This window comes from Gorilla gorilla, chromosome 16, assembly GCF_029281585.2.
Source record: "Gorilla gorilla gorilla isolate KB3781 chromosome 16, NHGRI_mGorGor1-v2.1_pri, whole genome shotgun sequence".
In the NCBI taxonomy this organism is placed as follows: domain Eukaryota; kingdom Metazoa; phylum Chordata; class Mammalia; order Primates; family Hominidae; genus Gorilla; species Gorilla gorilla.
The window spans coordinates 38,982,830-39,008,936 of NC_073240.2; the positions used below are offsets into that span (position 1 = coordinate 38,982,830).

General features: G+C 36.6%; 1 protein-coding gene across 2 annotated transcripts in view; it reads left to right on the forward strand.

Moving 5' to 3' along the window:
- Positions 1-26,107, forward strand: part of SPRED1 (sprouty related EVH1 domain containing 1) — a 102,757-nt gene that overhangs the window by 21,430 nt on the left and 55,220 nt on the right. For both annotated transcript variants that reach the window (XM_019011240.4, XM_055364233.2), the window contains exon 2: positions 25,584-25,758. In XM_019011240.4, the coding sequence (XP_018866785.1) occupies positions 25,584-25,758 (175 nt within the window). The remainder of the gene's footprint in view (positions 1-25,583; positions 25,759-26,107) is intronic.

Here is a 26,107-nt window from a genome sequence, read left to right on the forward strand (position 1 = left end):
GGAAGACGAAGGGAGGATTTTAGGTGAAGAACACGGTTGTGGTTCCCGACTCCTTAAATAAGTTGTCATGAACCTACTGAACTATGTTTATTTCTCCCTTTCCCTTCAGTTATTTATACTAAAGACTTGCTAAGACAAGAAATGACAGACAAGCATGTTTAAATAATCCCGTCACTACTTCTATTTTGACAACCTAGATAATCTTGAGAACTTTTTCACTATCACATATTAAAGAGTTATTCAAAGATATGTGGCCATTATTGGTAATTATGAGCGAGTCCTCCTCATATTGCTGTGTTTATTCAGAAAATTCTTATGCTTAAGAGTCTACTTTAAGATCACGGTGACAGGGAGACAGGATTCATTTTTAAATGGTCAGACTACATTTTTAGAAAAAGTTTTTCCCTTTAGAGTAGAAATTTAAGCACCCTTGGATACCCTTGGTTTAGAACCAAAATTCTACATGTAGGACCAGTTAACAATTTTGTTTCTTCCCACAGACTGGAAGGTGTACTGGGGGGAACTGCCAACAGGAAGTGTCAGGTATCTTGCAGCACCAGAGTCGGAAATGATAATGAAAGCTGCTAACATTTGTATATTACTTTAGAATCTACAGAGCACCTTTATGTGCATTATCTCATGTGATTCTCAAAGCAGTTGTGAGATTTATGAAACTACATATATATTTATTCTCACTTTGAAATAATTTTAGACCTACAGGAGTAAGAAAAAATATACAAAGAATGCACATATCCTTCAGGCAGCTTCCTAAAATGTTTTACATAGCCAAATCAGGAAACTAGGATCTATACAATATTATTATCAACTGGCAATATTCATATCTATTGATATTATTGAAATTTCACTGGTTGTTCCACTAATGTCCTTTTTCCAGTTCAGGATATGATAAATGATGTTGCATTAAGTTGTCATGTCTCTTTAGTCTTCTTTAAGGTGAAACAGCTGTTCAGCCTGTCTTTTATAACCTTGACACGTTTGAAGAGTACTGGCCAGGAATTTTGTAGAATGTTCCTAAATTCAACTTACATGTTTTTGGCAACAATACTGTAGAGTGATGGTATCCTTGTGCATCAATTCAACAGGTGGATGGTGTTGATATATCCCATTACTTGTAAATTTTGATCATTTGGTTAAGAAGATGTTTGTTTTGCCAGGTTTTGTAACTGTTCGCTTTGTGATAAGCATCTTTTGAAAAGATAGTTTGAGACTAATAAATATCCTATTTTCTGTCATTCACTTGTTACTGTTTTTAGCATCTGCTGATGATTCTTGCCTGCAACAATTACTGTGATGTTTGCCAAATGATTTTTTTTCTACTTCCATCATTCCTTCTGCTTTTATTAATTGGAATTTTATAGAAGAGCCTTATTTTCTCACATTTATTTAAGTATTAGTATCAATTATAATCCATCACTGTCATCATTTTTATGCTCTTTTGTCCCAGACTTGGCCATTGGGAACCCCGTCAAGTCTGTTTCTATGTCCTTTTGACATATCCCTTCATTTTTTCAGCACGTCCTTTCTGGTATCACAAGATGCTCCAGGCTCATCTCATGCTTTTCTTGCCCAGCTTTGGAACCATCCCATTACTTACAGGAGCTCTAGTTCCTTTTATTGGAGAATTGTATTTAGAAACTACTCTATGGGTGCTAGATGTGCTAATTGGCTTTGGGATGAGGCTGGTGGTGTTATTATTACTATTATTTTGAGACAGAATCTTGCTCTGTCTCCCAGGCTGGAGTGCAATGGCGCGATCTTGGCTTGCTGCAACCTTTGCCTCCCAGGTTCAATCAATTCCCGTACCTCAGCCTCCCAAGTAGCTGGGACTACAGGTGCGCACCATCATGCCCAGCTAATTTTTGTATTTTCAGTAGTGACGGGGTTTCACCATGTTCGTCAGGCTGGTTTTGAACTCCTGACCTCGTGATCCACCCACCCCGGCCTCCCAAAGTGCTGGGATTACAGGCATGAGCCAGTGCACCCCGCCGCTGGTGGTATTATTAACCCTGTTTACAGTTGGAGAAAACTAAGTTGAAGTTAAAAGTCTTGTTCACAATACCCAGGTAAGGTGATCCAGTTGGGATGTAAACTTGGACCTTCTTAGTGTAGAGTCTGGGTTCTTTCCACTTACTCTCCTGTGGTACTGTAGTATTCCTTTCTTAACATTTGCTTTTCCATTAATTTTGTCATTTGTCTTGCTGGACAAGGACAGGACACAATCTAATTAAAATAGATTCAAGAAAATTATTTATTAATAATAGATACAGTTATTTCAATGCAAAAAATAGTCATTGCAGTGCCAGAAATATTTATCATATGCTTGCTATGTGTAAGGCAGTGTGCCAAACATTGCTGGTATGTGAGTATTTGCATATGTACTAGGAGACATTGTGCTGTGAATGTTTTTTTTTTTTTTTACTGTGGCTCTTTTTCCCTAGGTACATATTTAAGGGGTAGAGGTAGGTGTATAACAATTGTAAATTATGTCATTATCCATTAATTCAAATGACTTAGGATTTTTATATTATATAAATATGCAGAAGTGTTATATATATAGCATTTGTTTACATGTGCCTCCTTTTAGTGCACTATCATTTCATAATTAGAGTAATACTATACACCCGTTAAATGATATTGTTTCATAATTGTAACATTATACACTCATTAAATGATACATATTTGCTAACCACAGTTAAGCACTTTATGTTGTTGCGTTTAATTCTCACAATACCTTCATGAGTTGGTCTTATTTTTCCCATGTTTCAGGTGAGCAAACAGACTTAAATTGACTCACCCAAGGCGTAATAAATATTATAAGGTGGATTTAAATCTAATTTTTATGCTACCTACAATGTGAAATACTGTTCCTATTGTAGATGTATTTTGTTCAGGCTTTCAAGTATCATTTTAATTCTCATGTTCAGGATTTGGTGAGTAAGTCTATTCTGTTTAAACATTTTTTGACTTACACATTTTGATCCTGTCCTTTTAAAGTTTTTGCCTGATTTATGAAACACTGTAGTTTATCCTAAAGAAGTCTTACGACAGTATCATCTTACTAACTTATGGGACATTCTTCTGGTCTATAAAGTTGTGTTAGGTTAGTGATCAGTATCCACAAGTAAAAAGAGGTGGATATATTTTTGTGCTACTTTATAATAGCAGGCTAATGCTTGGTGTGCATTTCTTTTCTGGGTCATCATGATAGTTTGGGGTCTATCTTTATAAAAAATGATAGTAATATTCATAAAGCTTATCTTTGCTTCTACATTAAGAGAAGTAAATTTATTAAAATTTCTTGTGTCAGTATAAGGACTTTTTAAAACTTTTAGGTTCAAGGTTACACGTGCGGGTTTGTTATATAGGTAAATTTTATGTCACGGGGTTTGATGTACAGATTATTTCGTCACTGAGGTAATAAGCATAATACTCAATAGGTGGTTTTTTTGATCTGTTCCCTCCTCCCACCCTCAAGTAGGCCCTGGTGTCTGTTCCCTTCTTTGTGTCCATGTGTACTCAATGTTTAGCTCCCACTTATAAGTGAGAACATGAGACATTTGGTTTTCTATTCATTCATTAGTTAACTTAGGATACCCATGGCTTCCAGGTCCATCCATGTTGCTGCAGAGGACATGATCTCATTCCTTTTTATGGCTGTGTAGTATTCCATGGTGTATATGTACCACGTTTTCTTTATCCAGTCTGCCATTGATGGGCATTTAGGCTGATTCCATGTCTTTTCTATTGTGAATAATGCTGTGATGAACATACATGTGCATGTATCTTTACGGTAGAATGATTTATATTCCTTTGGGTATTTACCCAGTAATGAAGTTGCTGGCTTGAATAATAATTCTAACTTCTTTCAGAAATCGCCAAACTGCTTTCTGCCGAAGCTAAACTAATTTACATTCCCATGAGCAGTGTGTAAGCGTTCCCTTTCCTTCATATCCTTGCCAGCATCTGTTATTTTTTGACTTTTTAAGAATAGCTATTCTGCTGGTGTGAAATGGTATCTTTTGGTTTTGATTTGGATTCTTCTAATGATTAGTGATGTTGAGCATTTTTTCATGTGTTTGTGCTTGTTTATGTATGTCTTTTTTTTTTTAAGTGTCTTCATACCCTTTGCCTACTTTTTAATGGGGATGTTTGTTTTTTTGCTTGTTAATTTGTTTAAATTAATGTAAGGATGTATTACTGGCAATGGCAAGTAATATAGGATTAATTATATCTTAGATATTTAACATCAAATTTTATAAATGGAAACAGGTAAGAAATAAGAGAAGGTAGAACTATTTATGTGTGTGTTTATTCACTAGCAGTAATGAAAACAGAAAACTCTCAAGACAAAAATTCATGTTTGTTACTAGAGAGCTCTTAGAAATTATTACTCCTGGCTGGGAGTGGTGGCCTATACCTGTAATCCCAGCACTTTGGGAGGTCCAGCTGGGCAGATTGCTTGAGCCCAGGAGTTTGAGACCAGCCTGGGAAATAAGATGAAACCCTGTCTCTACCAAAGATTTAAATAATTAGCCTGGTGTGGTGGTGCGAGCCTATAGTCTCAGCTACTCTGAAAGCATAGGTGGGAGGATCGCTTGATCCTGGGAGCTGGAGGTTGCAGTGAGCCGTGGTTGTGCCACTGCACTCCAGCCTGGATGACACAGAGAGACCCTGTCTCCTCCTCCAAAAAAGAAAGAAATTATCACTCCTTTTTGTATACTTTTTGTGTACATTACAGATTAACACTTACTGTTATTTGTGGGGGATTGGTTTTAGGATGACCCCTGACCAAATACCAGAATCTATGGATGCTCAACTCCATTATATAAAATGATATAGTATTTGCGTATAATCTACACACATCCTCCCGTATACTTTAAATCATCTCTGGGTTTTTTATGATACCTAATACAATGCAAATGCTGTGTAAATAGTTATACGGCATTTCTAAAGGAAGAATGACAAGGAAAAAAAGTCTGTACATGTTCAGTACAAACACAACCATTGTAACCTAACTACATTGTTTTTTTTTTTTTGTGAAATGAAGTCTCACTCTGTCGCCTAGGCTGGAGTGCAGTGGCGGAATCTTAGCTCACTGCAACCTCTACCTCCTGGGTTCAAGTGATTCACCTGCCTCAGCCTCCTGAGTAGCTGGGATTACAGGCGTACACCACCATGCCCGGCTAATTTTTGTATTTTTACTAGAGACAGGGTTTCACCATGTTGGTCAGGCTGGTCTCGAACTCCTGACCTCATGACCTACCCTCCTAGGCCTCCCAAAGTGTTGGGATTACAGGCGTGAGCCACCGTGCCCAGCCTCCTAACTACATTTTTGATCCAAGGTTGGTTGCATCCAAGGTTGATTGAATCTATGGATGTGGTACCCACAAATACTACAACTGTGGTACACCCACGTTATGATCGTACCATATTTGAATGTTAGTCAGTGACCAAGAAGAATTCTACCACATTTTCTTATTGTTGTACTTTAAATATGGTTGAATTTTCTCTGTAGAGCAATTACCAGTATGATTTATGTAGGCTATAGCTCTGCAATTTAGATTGTTTACTAAAATTTAGTCTTAAGAGTGGATGCAGAATATTATTTCTTGTTTTCTTAATCTTATCAGGTTGCAAATTAGCATCTCAATCAAAAGAGGATGTGTGTATGTGGTTTTGTGCCAAACAGCGCTATCCTATTCTAATCACAACCTCTGAAGTAAACTTCCATTGGTACTTTTGAGTTGCTTCTGCCCAGATCAAGGTCCAGCTCTTTTACTTAGCAGTTATGTGGTTCTGGACTTCTGTAAGCCGTAGTTTCCTCATCTGTAAAATGAGGATAATCATCAGGATTAAATATAATCCTTGTAAAGCATTGAACCATATCTGCACATAACAAATACTGAAGTGTTGAGTGCATGTTAATATTAGTGGTAGTAGTAGTAGTAATTCATTGCAAGGAGACATTAAAAGTTTCTAATGTAGAATAAGAACTAGGTAATACATGACAAACATTTATGGGGGACTATCTAGGATAATTTTAGGAGTCTTCAGTGTTTCATGGAATCAAAGAAGTTTGGATTAGGAGAGGGTTTTGATTAGCATCTTTTCTTCCTTAGTTTTATAGATGAGGGTGCTACATCTTGGAATGATAAAATAACTTGCTGGAACTATTACAGTTGCATGTGTCAGTCTCAGTGGAAACTTGGTCTTCATGACTGTAAGTTCAGTGTTGTTTCCACTGAATGTTGCCTTGGTCAATTTTTTCCTATAATTTTGCCCCTGGTAACCCCAGTGTCTTTAAAGGGAAATGATTTGTTTGGGAAGTCATCTTTTTCATTATTTTTAGGGATCATTGATATCAGTAATCAACACTGATTCTTAAAGTGTAGGTAATATAAGTTGGAAGACAAATACCTCATTTGCCTCCTTAAAGGAACACAATAGTATAATAATGTTTTTTGTCAGAATCTCTTTATGAATCTCTCCAGCAAGTTAATGAAAATCTCCAAAAGCACTATTCAGATTCTGATGATAGCCAGAAGGGTACTGGCAGTAGATTGATTATTTAGCTTATAGATGAGTTGCTTGTTTACTCTTACACATTTGAAAAATACAGAAAGGTACAAAAAAGATAACCTTATCTATATTCTTATCCAGAATTGACATGGATATCATCTTTGCATTAGATTTTTAAAAATCCATTGTTTTTTGTGGAGATAATTATAATTGAGTTAGACCATTAAATCTATCTTATCTAAAGATAAGAGATTTTAAAAATGTGATTTTTAGCTTGGGGCTACTTAGGACATTTGGTTAGGCAGTGTACTAATAGAGATAGTAAGTGTATATGTGGATCAGCAAACTGTTTTCTTTGATAATCAAAAGCCCTTGTTTGCCAAACCACAATTTAGAATGAATGAGTAGAAATTTAACATCTCTTATAACTTAAAAATAACTACTTGTGAACTCTATAGATCTTCATTCAGAATACGTAATTGTAAAATAGATAATACCTTAAAAGAGAAAACAGTGAATCGTTTTGCTAGTGAGTGAGCCTAGCTCATCACCTAAACATCCATATCTCAAAGGTTATTATTTATTCTTTTCCAGTACATATGTAACCATTGTGATAAATTCATAACCCACCAGTGTGATAATATATTTAGAAACTACATTAAATGAGGACAAATTGTAGGAACTGGTCAGGTTGAACTTGGAGAAGAGTTGATCACTGAAATATTAGTTATCTTCAAATAATTGAAAACCTCATACAATAATGGGAGTAAACTTAGACTCTTTTGTCCCTGAAAGTAAAACTAGAATCAGTGGATGAAAGTAAAAAAAGGTGGGGGAGTAAGTTTTGTTTCTATACAAAAGAGAACTTCCTACTGATGTGATTTGTTTGATGATGGAATGGACTGTCTTGTGAAATTGGGAGCTTCCTATAGTTATTTTCAAATGGAGAGTGAAAAGATTGATCATCCGTGCATCTTTGCAAAAGGAGTAAGTATTGTGTAGTGTGTCAGATTAGTCTAGATCTTTTAGGTTCCTTACAACTGCCTAAGTTCTGTTTTTTTGATTTTTTGAGACGGGGGTCTCTGTCTGTCTCCCAGCATGGAGTGCAGTGGTGTGATCATAGCTCACTGCAACCTCAAACTCCTGGGCTCAAGCGATTCTCCCCACTCAGACTTTCTAGTAGCTAAGACTATAGGTGTGTGCCACCATGCCCATCTAATTTTTTTTTTTTTTTTTTTTTTTTTTTTTTTTTTTTTGTAGAGACAGGGTCTTGCTACGCTTCTCAGGCTGGTCTCAAACTCCTGGCTGCAAGTGATCCTCCTCAGCCTCCCAAGGTGTTAGGATTAGGCATAAGCTACCGTGCCTGGCCTTTTGATTTTTATACATGTCATACACTGCTCTGTTTCTTACATTTCCACCCTTTGAGAAATGTACATTTTTGTATAAAAATATATAAAATGCATAGCTTTAGAGACATGCTATAAAGTTTGGGATTTATGGATGAAGAAGAAATTTTCGACCCCAATTAATCTTTTGGAATTTACTCAATTCATGTTCACTTACAGAAGTTCCTGAAATTTCTAGATGTAAAGTCGATACCTAGTTCAGTATGAGCTCTTACAGGGTAAAGCCGATTTTATTGCTAAAGAAGGTATGTTTTTGTGGTTATTTATGGAGTGAAAAAGCTTTACATGTTTTAAGGGATTAATTTGAAGCTTTCTGAAGTTGTCATAGTCCAGTGGACACCAGCATCACTGAGTTCATATACTGTCCATAATACTCCATGCATGTTCCATAAATACATCTTTCTGGGAATGAGTGTTGGTTGGTTTACATTCATTAAGTTAACATTTCTTATTCTGGCCAGAATCAGTGGCTCATGCCTGTAATCCCAGCACTTTGGGAGGCTGAGGCTGGTGGATCACTTGAGGTCAGGAGTTTGAGACCAGCCTGGCCAACATCCTGAAACCCCATCTCTACTAAAAATACACACACACACACACACACACACACACACACACACACACACACACACAAAGTTAACCTGGCGTGGTGGCAGGCACCTGTAATTCCCACCACTTGGGAGGCTGAGGCATGAGAATTGCTTGAGCCGGGGAGGCAGAGGTTGCAGTGACCAGAGATTGTGCCACTGCACTCTGGCCTGGGCAACAGAGCGAGACCCCATCTCAAAAAAAAAAAATTCTTATTTCATTCCTTATGCTACTCAAGAAGCCATGGGTAGTATGTTTGATTTACTCCACCTTTGTCTGATGTAAAAGCCACTGATGTCGATGGATAAGCAGTGGTAGGATGGTTTGAGTTTGGGGATCTTGGAAACACTTGAAAATTCTTATCTATGCCCATTTCCTAATAGTGATGGGAAATGTCTCCTGTACATCTTTGCTGTTTTTATTCAGTTTAACTTTGCAGATGAAAAGTTTATAGATTAAAATTTCTCTGCTGATAGCTGTTTTTATTTCTTCATTGTCTGTTTTTTCTTTAAGGACCATGGTTTGTAGCTTTGTAAGTCCCTCGCTGTCATGCGTTGTTTTAAACCACGGTTTTCTTGCTACTTTGAGGACTGTGACACTGATTTGAATCTAGTATTGCTTATAGTTAAAAAGCTTCTTGTAAGTTCTAGTGTATTTCCATTAGATACTGGATTGCCGAACATTTTGGGGTGTAATGAGGTATGTTAGTCCGTTCTCACACTGCTATAAAGAATACTACTTGAGACTGGGTAATTATAAAAGAAAGGGATTTAGTTGACTCAGTTCCACAGGCTTAACAGAAAGCGTGGCTAGGAGGCCACGGGAAACTTACAGTCATGACAGAAGGCGAAGGGGAAGTAGGCGCCTTCCTCACAAGGCGACAGGAGGGAGACAAGAGCGTGTTAAGGGGGAACTGTCAAACACATATATAACCATCAGATCTCGTGAGAACTCACTATCACAAGAACAGCTTGGGGGAAACCACCCCCATCATCCAGTCACCTCCCACCTGGTTCCTCCCTTGACATGTGGGGATTACAATTCAAGATGAGATTTGGGTAGGAACACAGAGCCAGACCATGTCTTGAGAGGTATAGGGAATAATGTGAAGGGATATGTAGACAAGGTCAGCATGTTTATTTTGTGAAATATATTACAGATTTTGTGATTTGTTTCCTTGTAGATGTCAGGGGCATGATGATGGAATCTGCTTTTTTTAGTAGGTGCTATGAGCTTATATTTAGACATAGAAAATTGTAGAAAATGAAAAATATAATTGATGGAGAATATTTACTCCATATATTCTTATTTTTATATAAGTGAAGCTGAGAGTATGATATGAGTGAATGTTTTCCTTTCCAGTCACAGCAGGACTAGAACAGCAGGGATTTAAATCCTTACTCAGTGATGTGATCTTGTGCAAATCACTTACCCTCTTGAAGCTTTAGTTTCCCTATCTGTAATTTGGAGATAATAACCCTTTCTAGGGTTATTGTCAGAATTAAAGATAATGTCTTTAACCAAATATTCAAAATAGATTAGGTAGATAGAGCTGCCTTACTATAGTGTAACTGCCTTACTAATAGTAAAAACTAATGGTAAAAATTAGGTATTTACTATTAAATGTTTGTTATTAGAGCTCACATCACTTTATTTTAGATAGTTTTCTTTGTCTATGTGATTATAAAAGAAGAAAATAAAGATAATCTCTACTTCTGCTACTAAGAGATAGCCATTATGACATTATGTTGTAAATTTTTCCAGATTATCTTTTAAGGCATATTTGATACATTTTAAAATGTTTTTATTTCTATAAAACTGAAGTTGTACTATTTTATACTATTTGGAAGTCTTTTTATTTACTGTATCAGCCTGTGAAAATACACAACATAATAGTGGCTGAAAATTTACTTTTAGTCAGTTTCTTAGTGGTGGGTCCTTAGGCAGTTTCAAAGGTTTTTATTTTACCATAATAAACAATGTTGATACACAGTTTTGTTCATACGCTCATGAGTGCATGTCTCAGTTTCTTTAGAATAAATATTTAGATGTTACATTTCTGGGTCTAAAGGTATAGTATTTTTAATTTGCCAAATTGCTGTATAAGATGTAATTTTATATTATGATACTAATCTTTGCCATATATGATAACATGTTTTTTCCTAGTTTGTCATTTGTCTTCTAATATCTTGGTGTTTTTAGCAATACAGAGATTTTACATTTTTATGCAGTTGAATATAGCAGTCTTCTAATTTCTGACTTGAGTGGAAGTTTTAAGTGGTATTACCACACAACTATAAACATATTTCTTTTAATAATTACAGTCTTAATTTTAGTGTAATGTAGAGATTCAAGTTTTAATTTTTTTTCCGATGGATAGACTTTTACTTCACTATTCCTTGAGTAAACCTTCTGTTTTCTACAGATTTGATGTTCCTTGTTGTTATCACCTACTAAATGTTTGTATGCGTTTGGATGCTTTCTGAGCTCCACTCCTGTGGTTTTTAAACTGTGCATAAGGGGTTACTTCATCTGGGATTTTTTTTTTTAAACCTATTTGTGGGCCTTGCCTCCAGAAATTTTGATTCAAAGTTTTGGTGGGATCTAGGAATCAGTTTTATAATAAACACATTTGGTTATTAAGATGCATGTGTTTTATGAGCCACACATTGAGAAGCCTTCCTCTGTTTCACCTGTACCACACCATTTTAAATACTAGATCTATTTTTTTAAATATATTTTTTTGCTCCCAGCTCCTCCTGCTGCCTGACTGCCCCCTCCTGCTCCCTCTCCCTCCATTCAAGTAATGTATTTTTACATTACACTTGAGTAACTACTAGGAAAAGCACCACCTCCAAATTAAAATGTTTATTCAGCAGATATTTTCAGTGCGTATTTTGTGCCAAGCACTCTTCTAGTTTAAGGATGTATTCAAGAGCAAAACAAAGATCTTTGAGTTTTTATGTAGCTGTGAGAGAGATCACAGAAGATAACAATGAAATTATAGTAATTAAGTTATAGTGCTGTGGTAGCACAGACTACATGGTATGGATGGCAAATAGAGTGGAGATGATGGCAGTAGGAGCACCCCATTGAGAAAGTGACATTTCAGTAAAGCAGAGAGTCTTTTGTGATGGAATCTGGCATACAGAATATCTGGGAAGGGGTTTAGGTGGTGAGCACAATAAGAGTAAATGTCCTGAAGCAGGCGTATGCTTGGCATGTTTGAGAAGGAGAAAGAACAGTTTGGCTGGAACAGGGAATGGGAGGGAGAATGGCTGGAGATGAAGTCACACAGATTACAAGAGCCAATTTTTGTAGGGTCTTTAGAGTTTGGACTCTTTCCGTGCGTGAAATATGTGGCTCTTGGAGGTTTCTGAGCAAGACTCACATGACCTGATTCATGTTTAAAAGATCACTCAAATGTTCTTGGCTCTAATGTATACTTAAAGCTCATGTTTTTCAAGTTACCTTTTCCCCAGAATAGCCCATCGGTATTTTAAACTCAATTTCCAATAAATGAACAGACACGTTAGAATTGTCATCCTTGAAATACTAAGCTTTGCTTCCAGAAAACATACAATATCTTCTTACTCATTCATGCCCTTTATACCCTTATTAATGTTTTCAGATCAGGCAGGTGTGGAGGCTCATGCCTATAATCCCAGCACTTTGGGAGGCCAAGGAGGGAGGTTTGCTTGAGGCCAGGAGTTCAAGGCTAGTCTGGGAAACATAGTGAGACCCTGTCTCTACAGAAAGTGAAAAAATTTAGCCAGGTATGGTGGCAGGTGCCTATGGTCACGCCTACTGAGCTGAAAAGCTGAAATGGGGAGAATCACTTGAGCCCAGGAGTTTGAAGCTGTAGTGAGCTATGATCATGCCAACCGCACTCCAGCCTCAAAAAAAAAAAAAAAAAAAAAAAAAGTTTTGCAGATTGCTTCAGATTAGCTCTGTACATCATTATCCTATCAATTTTATATTATTTTTATTGTGAATTGGCTCTTTTTGTATGTGTGACAATTTCTAAATCATTGGTAAATAGGACAGTTTTTAAAATTTCCTCTATCTAACCACTATATTGCATTCTTTTGTTTTTCTAATGGGAAATCTGCTTGTATCTTCTAAGTAAGCAGTCACATAATCTGCAAACAAGAATAATTTTTAAATGAAGATTTATGTTTATCTTTTTCACTATCTCCTCTAATCATTACTTATGCCTTTTTTTTAAGTCTGTGGTAATGTCCTATTTCTGACTTTAATAGAATGCCACAGGTATTTCATTTTTAGGCATGGTACCAATTATTGAAATACATTTTTATTGTTGTACATTACATATTATTAATTGAGCCTTTACAGTATTGATGAAGTATCTCATACTGCTTTACCATGAATATTTTTAAGAATAAATGTTGAATTTTTCATTTCTTTTAAACCATCATCCAAGTAAGTGAAGTTTTTCTGAAGCAGTGTCTTTTGATTGCCAGTTTAGTCCCCTTTCCAGTATTTGAATCGTGGAGTGCAGACTTTGTAAAAATAATGTTGTCCCACTTTATCAAATTTATGTTTGAGATTTCGCTCCTCTTTTCTCTTTTTATGTATTTTTATTCATACTGCACATTATTATATTGCTACTTGTATTATATCTACAATCCTATTTAGATGGTGAACTTCTTGAGGGAAGGTATAGAATCTTTTTTGTATTTGTTTCCCATCACACATGTCTTATGTAATAATGCAGCTGTTACCATGTTAAGTTGAATTGCATTACCTCCTTAATTCTTTATTTAAAATGTGTAATAAGGCCTTTATTCTAGAGACTAGAAACAATTGAAAAAAACAGAAAAATGCAACAGAGGTCAGAGTTTTAGAAGCACACTGGCTAGCACAGTTTTACCTCCAGAAGACATCTTCAGTCTATGTAGTTTTCTCATTTATTTGTCTAGTTATCTCATTATTCTAGTCTGTATTTCTCACCTGGATTTCTAGCATGCCACCTTCATCTATTGCTGACTCCCTTTCCCCCACTATCTTTTCATTCAATCTGCAAAACTGTGATTTTTCTTTAAACATACGTCTCTTTCATTGTTTCTTTGATCAAAATGTGTTTTTTCTTAAAATAAAGAACAAAATCCTTAATATGGCCCTGTATGAGCTGGTCTATATATCCCATTACTGCTCCCTCCCCACTTAAAAAAATGTCCATCTGAATCTTGTAGACTATCATTTTCTCTAATGCTCTTTCTTGTCTTGTGGCCTTTGCATCCATATGTATGTGTTTCACATCTGTGAATTGAGCCAGCTACAGATTGAAAATATTTGAAAAAAATTGCATCTTTACTGAACATGTACACACTTCAAAATCTTATTATTCCCTAAACAATACAGCATACCACTGTTTACAGATGATTTAAAGTATACAGGAGGATGTCCATAGGCTGTATGCAAGTATTTTGCCATTTTATATCAGGGACTTGAGCGTCAAGGATTTTGATACTCAAGCGAGGTCCTGGAACCAATTTCACACAGATACCGAGAAACAACTGTAGCCTACTATCAGGAAAGCCTTTCTTCTCCTTCCTTTATTTTTTCTTGTTTTTTGATTTCCCCTTGCTTATCCTTCTGATCTCTTAGGATCCAGAGTACTCCTGGTTCCTGGAAAGACTTGAATCATGAATCACTCTGAGATACGAGATGGTCTTCTCTGAATGATACACAACTGAGAAAAGTTCTGTATCTTCCAGTTTTTCCTTGGATTGTAACAATACACCTGTTTTCACCTCTCTATCATTAAGAGTTGCTTCTGGAGTCATGTTTACCTACCTTCAGTCAAAATTACCTGATCACAAGGGTCAGGGATAAATGAATATTGGTGGAAGACGGGAGCTCAGAAGAGGAAGGTAGAGGAAGGTACTGAAAATTTTCTACTTCAGGCTTGTTTACAACTAAACTTTCATAACATATGTTATTGTCTTCATAGAGGTTCATGAATATGACATGTTAATAAATTGAGAGGAAGGTTCGGAGTTTGTAGTGAGCAAGGAAAACAAGGTTCCTACTCATGGAGCGTAAATCCTATTAATAGAGGACAGACAATAAATAAATAAATAATTTCAGATAGTCATAGGCGTTATGAGGAAGATAAAACCAGAAAAAGAAATAGTGGAGAGAAGGTGGATGGATGCTGGTGCTACTCCGAGGAGGATTCTTGTTAGCTGATAGCTTAGAAAGGAGCAACTGATAGAATATCTCAGGGGAATACCCAACTAAAGGAAACAGCATCTAGAGCCCCACGGTAGAAGAGAACTATTATACTTAAGGAGTACAAAAATACTATCATTGCAATATGGTGAGTAAGCAGTAAGAGAGGTGGTCAGAGAAGTATAGCCTTCTAAGTTACAGCCATTACAAGATTTTATATTGCCAGGCTATGCTAACTCAGTATTTTTTTGCTTTGAATATTGTGTCTTTTTTTATTGCTTTTCTTTGGAACTCAATATTTAGGATTATTCAAAGCCCTAAACTAGAGTAACTGTTTGGTTAGGCTACATTACCTGTAGTGATATGAGATAAATTATTCTGGATAGAATTTTACAGCAACAAATTTTCAGTTAGTTTATTCAAAATTAAGATTAGTTTTCTAGTTTACCAGTATTCCAAATCCAACATCATAACTTCCTTCGGAATTTAAACTACAGGTTTCCAGTGCCTTAAACCTTAGGAATCAGGGAGTAGACTTGGGAATCTCTGTTTTTAGTTACCTCTAAACCAATGGAATTTTTCGCTAAAACAAGTTTTGCCATGATTCCTGATTATTAGTGTGGTCATTATTAAATGAATTTGTTGGGGTTTTACAAGTTTTGTATTCCACGTTTAAGAAAAACTGCAATCAGTGCTTTGAAATGGAAAAAAAAAAGGTAATCTCTTTAATTTGCATTCCTCTTATTCTGAATAAAATTACTTTTTCTGTATTTCATGGCATTTATGTTTTTCTTCTGTGGATTTTATTCATGAACTTAGCCTGTTTTTCCTTTGTGGTGTTTGTCTTTTCTTACTGATTTTTGGAGTTACTTTTAAGGAAGTACCTTTTTTTTTTTTTTCCTGTTATATGCCATTTGTGGTAGACAGAATATGTCCTGCCCCTCCCCAAAGATGTCCTTGCCCTAATCTCCAGAACCTGTGAGTATGTTAGGATTTTGCAACTGTGATTAAGTTTGTGAGCTTTGATATAGGGAGATTATCCTGGATTATCTGGATGAACCTAGGCTAATCACATGAGCACTTCAGTGGATAACCTTTCCTGACTGTATAGGACTGTGGTCAGAGAAAGATATAACTACAGAAGAAGGTTCAGAGAGAAGCAATATTCATGACTTTGAGGGTAGAAGGAGGGAGCCATGAGCCAAGGAATGTGGATGGGCTCTAGGAACTGGAAAAGGCAAGGGAAAACTGTTTTCTCTTTTAGAGCTTCTTGAAAGGAACATAGCACTGCCAGTACCTTGATTTTAGCCCAGTATGAAACTCTTTGGACTTCCAACTCACAGAAGTGTATAAATTTGTGTTGTTGTAAGCCGCTAAGTTTGTGGTAGTTGTTAGGACAGCAATAAAAAGCTAATACATGTGTGTTACATAATTTTTTCCCAATTTGTTATCTTTGTCTTTATTGTTTATGGTGTTTTTACCATGCAGGAATGTGTTTAATATAGTTAAATTTATCCTTTTATATTTTAATGGCCTCTGGATCTTAGGCTTTCCCGACTATAGGATTATTTTAAAGTTTTTCATATTTTACTCTAATGCTTTTATCTCATCATGAACTCTCATATTAATGTTGACTTCTTGTCTTCTATGTTTTGATCTTTTGTTGAGAATGAATACTTTTTATAGTTCTCTTCTTCTGACATAGACCAAGAGAATTTCAGAATGAAATCATAGTATCAATGCTAGTAATTAAGGAGTCATGGGGAGTGGACACTAGTAGTACCAGAAGGCAGGGGACATTCGAAGTAGTTATAGTTTGAACTATTTTCATAGGTTGATGATACTGTCTAGCAGAACCTAAAATGATTGATTCTAAAGGTGTAGTTTGTGAAAACCTCTATTCATCTCTCATATTTTAATTTTATTTCTTCTTCTGGGAGAATTCCCAGATGTCTGCATTATATAAACAGTTTGTGGAAGACTTAGATGACTGATATTTGATACTGTGTTAGTTTGTTTTCATGCTGCTGATAAAGACATACCCAAGACTGGGAACAAAAAGAGATTTAGTTGGACTTATAGTTCCGCATGGCTGGAGAGGCCTCAGAGTCATGGCAGGAGGCGAAAGGCATTTCTTACATGGTGGCAGCAAAAGAAAAATGAGGAAGAAGCAAAAGTGGAAACCCCTCATAAACCCATCAGATCTCCTGAGACTTATTCCCTATCACAAGAATAGTGTGAGAAAGACCAGCCCTAATGATTCCATTACCTCCCCCTGGGTCCCTCCCACAACATTTGGGAATTCTGAGAGATACAATTTAAGTTGAGATTTGGGTGGGGACACAGCTACCCCATATCATTCTGCCCTTGGCCCCCGCAGTTCTCATGTCCTCACTTTTCAAAACCAATCATGCCTTCCCAACAGTCCCCCAGAGTCTTAACGCGTTTTACCATTAACCCAAAAGTCCAGAGTCCAAAGTCTCATTTGAGACAAGGCAAGTCCCTCTGCTTGTGAGCCTGTAAAATCAAAAGCAAGATAGTTACTTCCTAGATACAATGGAGATACAGGTATTGGGTAAATACAGCCATTCCAAATGGGATAAATTGTCCAAAATAAAGGGGATACAGGGCCTATGCAAGTCTTAAATCCAGTGGGGCAGTCAAATTTTAAAGCTCCAAAATGATCTCCTTTGACCCCATGTCTCACATCCAGGTCTTGCTGATGCAAGAGGTAGGTTCCCATGGTCTTGGGCATCTCTGCCCATGTGGTTTTGCAGGGTACAGCCTCCTCCTGGCTGCTTTCACAGGCTGATGTTGAGTGTCTGTGGCTTTTCCAGACACATGGTGGAAGCTGTCAGTGGATCTACCATTCTGGGGTCTGGTAAATGGTGGCCCTCTTCCCAAAGCTTCACTAGGCAGTGCCCCAGTACGGACTCTGTGTGGGGGCTCTGACCCCACATTTCCCTTCCACACTGCACTAGCAGAGGTTCTCCATGAGGGCCCTGCCCCTGAAGCACTTTTGCCTGGACATCCAGGTGTTTCCATATATCTTCTGAAATCTAGGCAGAATTTCCCAAACTTCAATTCTTGACTTCTGTGCACCCACAGGTTCAACACCATGTAGAAGCTGCCAAGGCTTGGGACTTCCACCCTCTGAAGCAACAGCTTGAGCTCTATGTTGGCCCCTTTCAGCCATGGCTGGAGTGGCTGGTACACAGGACATGAAGTCCCTAGGCTACACACAGCACAGGGACAGTGGGTCCATCCTGTGAGACCAGTTTTTCCTCCTGGGCCTCTGGGCCTGTGATGGGAGGGGCTGCTCTGAAGGTCTTTGACGTGGCCTGGAGATGTTTTCTCCATGTCTTGGGGATTAACATTAGGCTCCTTGCTATTTAAGCAAATTTCTGCAGCTGGCTGGGATTTCTCCTCACAAAATAGTTTTTTCTTTTCTACTGCATTGTCAGGCTGCAAATTTTCTGAACTTTAATACTGTTTCCCTTTGAAAACAGCATAAAACAGCACCCAAGTCACCTTTTGAATGCTTTGCTGCTTAGAAATTTCTTCCCCCAGATACCCTAAATCATCTCTTTCAAGCTCAAAGTTCCACAGATCTCTAGGGCAGAGGCAAAATGCCACCAGTTTCTTTGCTAAAACATAACAAGATTCAGCTTTGCTCCAGTTCCCAACAAGTTCCTCATCTCCATCTGAGACCACCTCAGCCTGGACCTTATTGTTCATTTCACTATCAGCATTTTTGTCAAAGCCATTTTCCCACATTTTCCTGTCTTCTGAGTCTTCCAAATTGTTCCAAACTCTGCCTGTTACCCAGTTCCAAAGTCACTTCCACATTTTTGGGTATCTTTTCAGCAATACCCCGCTCTACTGGTACCAATTTACTGTATTGGTCGGTTTTCACGCTGCTGATAAAGACATACTCGAGACTGGGAAGAAAAAGAGGTTTAATTGGACTTAACAATTCCACAGGGCTGGGGAGGCCTCAGAATCATGGCGCGAGGCGAAAGGCATTTATATGATGGCAACAAGAGAAAAATAAGCAAAAGCAGAAGTCCCTGATAAACCCATCAGATCTCATGAGACTTATTCACTATCATGAGAATAGCACAGGAAAGACCGGCCCCCATGATTCAATTAAGACCCCTTGGGTCCCTCCCACAACACATTGGAATTCTGGGAGATACAATTCAAGTTCAGATTTGGCTGGGGACACAGCAAAACCATATCACATACTTAGCTATGATTAATAATTCTTAGCGTTAAAAGTTCTGAGAGGGAGCTGTCACCTTGGTTTTTTATACAAGATCATCAAAAATAATGAGACAAATGTAGACAATTTGATAATGCGGTTGTAGTAACATAAAGTTGATTTAATATATTAAGTCATTGTAATAACATTTATTGGGCACATAACAATGAGCCAAGCAAAATGCTAAGAAATCTACATGCATAACCTCATTTATTTCTTATAGCACTGTGATAAATATTATTATCTCCATTTTATAGACCAGGAATAGGGATATAGAGAGCTTAAGTAATTTGCCCAAGATTACAACTTTTTTTTTTTTTTTTTTTTTTTTTTTTGAGACGAGTCTCCCTCTCTCACCAAGCTGGAGTGCAGCAGTGTGATCTCATCTCACTGCAACCTCTGCCTCCCAGGCTCAAGTAATTTTCCTGCCTCAGCCTCCTGAGTAGTTGGGACTACAGGCACACGCCACTACACCCATCTAATTTTTGTATCTTTAGTAGAGACAAGGTTTCACCATCTTTGCTAGGATGGTTTCGATCTCTTGACCTCGTGATCCACCCGCCTCGGCCTCCCAAAGTGCTGGGATTGCAGGAGTGAGCCACCACACCTGGCTCCAAGATTACAACTTTTAAGAGGTGACACTGCCTTTGGAACCTAGATCTGACTTGTTATTAAACAGTGCCATGTTTAATATTTGCTCCATTTTTTAGAGTTGGCAGTGCTAAAGGAGTAATACAGATCTTCGTCTTTCTAATCAAACTCAGCTCTTCTCTGTAAGATGAAGAAATATCTCCTTCGTTAGGGTTAATGCAGTAGTGGTCTCCTACTGCTCTTAGAGCTTTTAAAATACAAATCAGAACATTCTGCTTTCTTGCTTATTGTCATCCTGTGGTCTCTTTATCGTGGTAAAATAGAGTACTAACCTTGAGCATAGTGTGCATGGCTTAATACAGTAAGTCAACTACTATTTTCTTTCTTTCTCTCTATCGCTTATGTCTACTGTCATCTTTTGAACTTCGTATTAGTTCTTAAATATGATATACTTGTGTCATGCTCTCTCTATTGAGTGTCCTTAGCCTTTTATCTACCTGATATACTGCTATTAAAAACCTACATCAAATATGAATACTAGTAATCTCCTATATTCCCATTATGTGGTAATTTATCTTTGCCCACTCGATTATGAGCTTCTACAGGGAGAGGATCATAACTTTTCAATTTTGTTTATGTAGTATATGAATCTCATGGGTTAAGTGAATAGATTATTGAGTAGTAATGTGGTTATCTTCTGAATGTCTGCATTCTACATAGTTTAGAAAGCACGTACTTACACTGTGAAGTACTGCATCATCCCAACCTACTTCTATTAAATGCTTCCCTTTTCTCTTCTACCTAGTCTCTGTAATAATGTTTAGTATTTGGATGGTTAATATTTACTTAAAATATATAGAGAGCAAAGGGTGTTCTGTCACTATAAATATGCCTCAATGGATAAATAAGTTCCTGTTATACTGTACAAATCTTAAGGCATTGTAAGAACTTCCTCAATTTGGTGGTTGGTGGGGCGGAGGTCAGGATTTTGTTTTAATACTATTGTAATTAAAAATGGAAAAAGTTATCTTTTTCTCCTGTATATATATTACTGTATCTTCGAGAACGTGTTTCCTCCTTTGTATTAGTTTCCTGTTGCTGATGTAGGCAAATTACCATAAACTTAGTGACTTAAAACAACAGAAATTTATTACATTTTAGCCTGGAGGTCAGAAATACAAATAGGTCTCACTGGGCTAATATCAAGGTATTTCTTGGGTATGTATTATAATAGAAAAGAAAGGTATAGAGAGAAGAGAAAGACAGACAATTTATTTTAGAAAAGTTAAGCTTAAGAACAGTCGACCAAAACAATATAAATGGCCAGCAGGCTGTTAGAAATGTATCCAAATTTAGGAAACTGATCTGAGCAAGAGCCAGAGCTGTACTGCTAGTCATTTTGTTTGTATAGCAGTGGTTCCTAAATTGGTGGGCCAGGGTAATCATAGATGCTATTGTGATTAAAGCTATGTACTATCTCCCCTGAAGAAAATATATATGTGGCAAAAAAAACTCACATTTGATTACAATTTTGGGGATTCATAATCCTTTCCAGGAGGTTCACAAAATTAATCTTTGGTGTAAAGGGTAAAGTTGCTTTGCTACAGATTTATTGGCTCTATGAATTTTGAATTCATCGAGATAACATTTCCTTGCACATTAGATATTTGAGTGCCAGTTGAGTGGAGTTAACAGCATCTTCTGTCAAGTAAATCGTGAAATTATTTTACTTTCAAGAGAATAAAAGTATGCTAAGTAAAGCAGTCACGTGTTTTGTAATACGTATTTGCTCTGAGAAATACATTGTTGGGTTATTTCATCATTGTGCACACAAACATCATAGAGTGTACCTACACAAACCTAGATGGGAAAATACACTAACACAATAGCTGATAAACTTTAAAAAAAATCACACAAAAATTTCATAATGTTTTAAGAAATTTATGAATTTGTGTTGGGCCGCATTCAAAGCCATCCTGGGCCACAGGTTGGACAGGCTTGCTGTATAGCATGTTGTTGTACTGAAAAGTGTCGCCAGTTTTAGCACAATGGTAAGTATTTGTGTATCCAAACGTCAGAAAGGTACAATAAAGATACGGTATTGTAATCTTATGGGACTGTTGTACGTGGAGTCTGTTGTTGATGGAAACATTATTATGCAACACAGGATTGTATTTAGAAAATGAAACCGATGTAAAATTAATGAGAATTCCATAGGAGTCAATATTGTGCTACAATGCTTGTTAATTTTGTTTTCCTGTTATTAAGTTGAATACATATTATGTTTAACATATTAACTAATAACAGTAAGAGGGATAGGGGATAGGTAGAATTTTAATTTATGAACATCATGCACAATTATTTTACCTCATAATTGAACATCTGGTTAATGCAAGTATTATAAGCTTATAAAAATATTACAAAAACTGGCATAATACTGTACTCTAGACTCATACATGTGTCAGCCAGTGAGCTAAAAAAATCACAAGTTTCATACATGCATTAGCATGTATGCATCTATAGTACAATATTATGGTCACTATCTGCCTTCTTGGTGGAGAGAAAAGGAAGAGTTGGGAACTTTTGGTTGTGACCAGGAAATGGGAAGAATGGGAATCAGTATTAAAACTGTGCAGTGTATGGTTAGAGTCTTTATGTTCTCTAAGCAGCTTGACTATCAAACACTTTAAGTGTTTTAAGCCTGGTTTTTCCTTATAATGGACACATAAAACAAGGAGAAAACATAAAATCTCAGATCTCCAGACTATGTCTTCCTTGAGCCTTCTACTTGTCTAGCAGTTGGATAGGGTATATAATAGGCTTGGTAATCACAAAGCAAGCTAGTTCTGTAAGGGAGAAAAGAAACTAAAAAAGCAGGTCACTTTAGGTGAAGGACACTTTGCGTTTCAGACAGTTAAAACTACTAGGGCTTGTAAAAATTTCTGCAACTATTAATTTGATTGTTAATCAAATTACAAATTTTGCCAATATGTAAATTTGAAATTGCTGCCATACATTTATCCACAAAGTGCAATAAAGTATAGCTTTAAGTTATTCTGGTTCATGTGTAATATAGTACTGTCATTTCAAACAAAACTACATGGTCCAATACAACTGAGACAAAATTTGTCTTCGTGTGTTTGGTCATCTTCTTTTGCCTTTGACTTTATTGAAATACTAGCTGAAAATTTTAGGAAATGAAGCTCATGGATGCTACTAAGAATTTTAGATGATTTGGAACACTTTACTTGTTTTGTACTTATAATCTCATCAGCAAGTTTCCTCTTGGCTCTACCTCCAAAATATAACCAAATCTCTCTATTCGTCTTCGTGTCCATTGTTATCATCCTAGTTCAATTCAGTATTACCTCTCACCTGGATTTCTACATTAGTAGTTGCTATGGATTTAATGTTTTTGCCCCCACAAATTTATGTTGAAATTTAAACTCCAGTGCAACAGTGTTAGGAGGTGCGGCCTTTTGGGAGGTGTTTAGCACCTACCATCATGAAAGTAAGAGTTCTACCTTCATGAATGGATTCATATCCTAATAAAAGAACTGAGGGTGCCCATCGCTTTTTGGCTGTCCACCTTCTGCCATGTAAGGACACAGCATTCCTCCCCTCCAGAGGTCACAGCATTCAAGGTGCACCACCTTGAAGTGGAGATTGGCCTCTTTCCAGACAATGAACCTACTGGTGCCTTGATCTTGGATTTCCCAGCCTCTGGACTTTTAAGCCTCTAGAACTGTGAGAAATAAATTTCTCTTTATCATTTACCCAGTCTGGTATTCTGTTAAAGCAGCACAAAATGTACAGAGACAGTAGTTTAGTTCTCCTGCTGTGTATGAAAGGATATATTTGAAATTACTGTCCAAATATGATCAGAGATTAGAAATTGAGTTACAGTTTAGGTTTTTAATAAAGAAGGAACATCTTATAAGATTCTCTTAATTTGCTTTAGAATAGAAGCTAGCCAACAAATGTGGTTATTATGTAGTCTGCTCCCACTGCCTCTTAAGATGCATATTGTGTTTATAGTGGTGGAGCTTGCTCCAGCCCATCTCAGGAGAATTTAATATCTACATCAACCCAACCTTTATGCACCCGCACTTCCTCTGACCATTTCTCTGAGTTGAAGATTGGCAAGAATTGGGTCCAGATAAGAATCAGAGCCTCTGAATAACTAAATAATAAAAAGCTTCCACAAAAGAGTAAATTATGAAGCCAAACCCTTTCAGAGTTTCTATATAAAGAATTATTTTGACCCCAATAATAGATAATTATGGTTGAACATGAAAATTCAATTATTTCCCAGATCCTATCTGATTTTGAATTACCAGGATGGTAGTGTCTTCGGTTTTCAATACTTTGTTGTCATAATGATAATAAAAAGTAATACTCATATAGTGCTTGTTATGTGTCAGGCATGGTTTACATTTATTATAAGTGAGTGCTGTTATTTCACACATAAGTTTGAGGCACAGAGGTTTAGTAACTTTCTCAAAGCCATACAGATAGTAAGTTTCTAAGCCAAGATCCAACTTGTGGAAGTTTGACTCTAGAATTCTCACTCTTAACCACAAGCCAGTGCAACTTTAAAAGTATATTCTCTAAAAAATACTTATGTCCAGAATATATTTTAAAAAACACTTCTAAAAATCATAATAAAGACAATATAATAAAAAATGGTCACAGACTTAAAAACAAGATAAACAAATGGCCAAAAAACACATGAAAAGATGCTCAACATCATGAGTCATTATGGAAATAGAAATTTGAAACGCTGTGGGATACCACTATATACTCAATACAATGAGTAAAGTTAAGACTGAAAACACCAAGTATTGGCAGGGATGTGGTGCATCTGAAACTGTCATACATTATTGATGGGAATGTGTAACAGTACAACCACTATGGAAGATAATGTCTTGTATAGTTAAACATGTACCTATCCTGTGACCCGTTAATTCCACTCCTAGGTAATTATTTGAGAAATGAAAAAATGTCTACAAAAAAGACATGTACAAGAATGTTTATAACAGCTTTATTCATAATTGCCAACAACTAGAAAAATCCAAATGCCTATCCATGTAAGAAAGAATAAATTATGATAGATTATTCAATTAGAGGACTACTTAGTTAAAAAAAATGAACTTCTGATAACACAAAACAACATGAGAGAAAGAAGTCAGACAAAAAGGGTACAAATGGTAATTCTGTTTGATTCCATTTATTTGAAGGCCCCAAACAGGCAAAATCTCTGTGTTCGGCATAAGGATTTTTGAAGTGATGAAAATGGCCTGTATTTTGATTATCATGTTGATTATACATGTGTCTTATTCTCTTTATATTATATTATTATATATATTATTCTCTAATAACAGAAATTTATTTCTTACAGTTTCTACAGACCAGTTTGCTTGTTAAGTAATTTAAGCATAACACTTTTCTTTATATGATTTGTGTAAGTGCTTGAGATTCCCAGTTGGTAGAATAAATTAAAAATGTAGCTAAACTAAGCATGTTTGTTTCAGCATTTGATTTATAATATTCTGGAACTGTTAGGGACTTCTAGATGCTACAGTTTAATGTGCTGAAATACAGCAGTTTGTCCTGGTTATAATATTGTAGCAAATGGACATATATAGACAAGTTTTATGGTACCCTGTGTGGTTTGACAGTATTTGCCTCTGGGATCCTTCACAACTTGTTCCGTGGCAATCAGATGTGCTGGAACTACTGAAATGATGAATTGAGGTAGTAGTTTTGTAGTCTTTTATTACAAGAGTAGTCTTTAAAATAAAGGACAACCTTAAAGTCTGTTTTTGGTTTTTGACCTCTTTCAAGTAGGTTACTTTCTGTAGATTTTCATGGAAGTAGTAAACACCTTAGTCACCACATGTTAACTAATGTGTTCTTTAGTTTCTCAAACAAGACTGATGGCTTGGCTGTTTTTTGTTTATGGAAAAGCTAATTCCTGATCTTTGCATCTATTTTAGTAATAGTTATGCACGAGTGCGAGCTGTGGTGATGACCCGAGATGACTCAAGTGGTGGATGGTTACCACTTGGAGGGAGTGGACTAAGCAGCGTCACTGTCTTCAAAGTCCCTCATCAGGAAGAGAATGGCTGTGCTGACTTTTTTATCCGTGGAGAGCGACTCAGGGACAAAATGGTAATGAATAATGTATCTAATACTATAATTTTAGATAATGAATTATCTGTTTAAAGTTATGATTAGTATACTGTTGTGAGATTTTTTTCACCTATGAATCAGTAATTATGTTTCTGGAGCTGTTTCTGTGTTAAAGACAGTGAAATACAACATTTTTTTTTCAAACTGAGACTGACATCGATACACATTTGTTGGGGGATGGGGTTGCTGCTTTTCCATTTACGCTTAATGCAGGGGTTAATAAATAGTCCCCCTAGTTATTAAACTGGTAACATCCTGCCTTCCCTTCTCTCAGCTATTCCCTAGACCAGAGATTGGCAAACTAATCCACAGGCCAAATGCAAGCCCA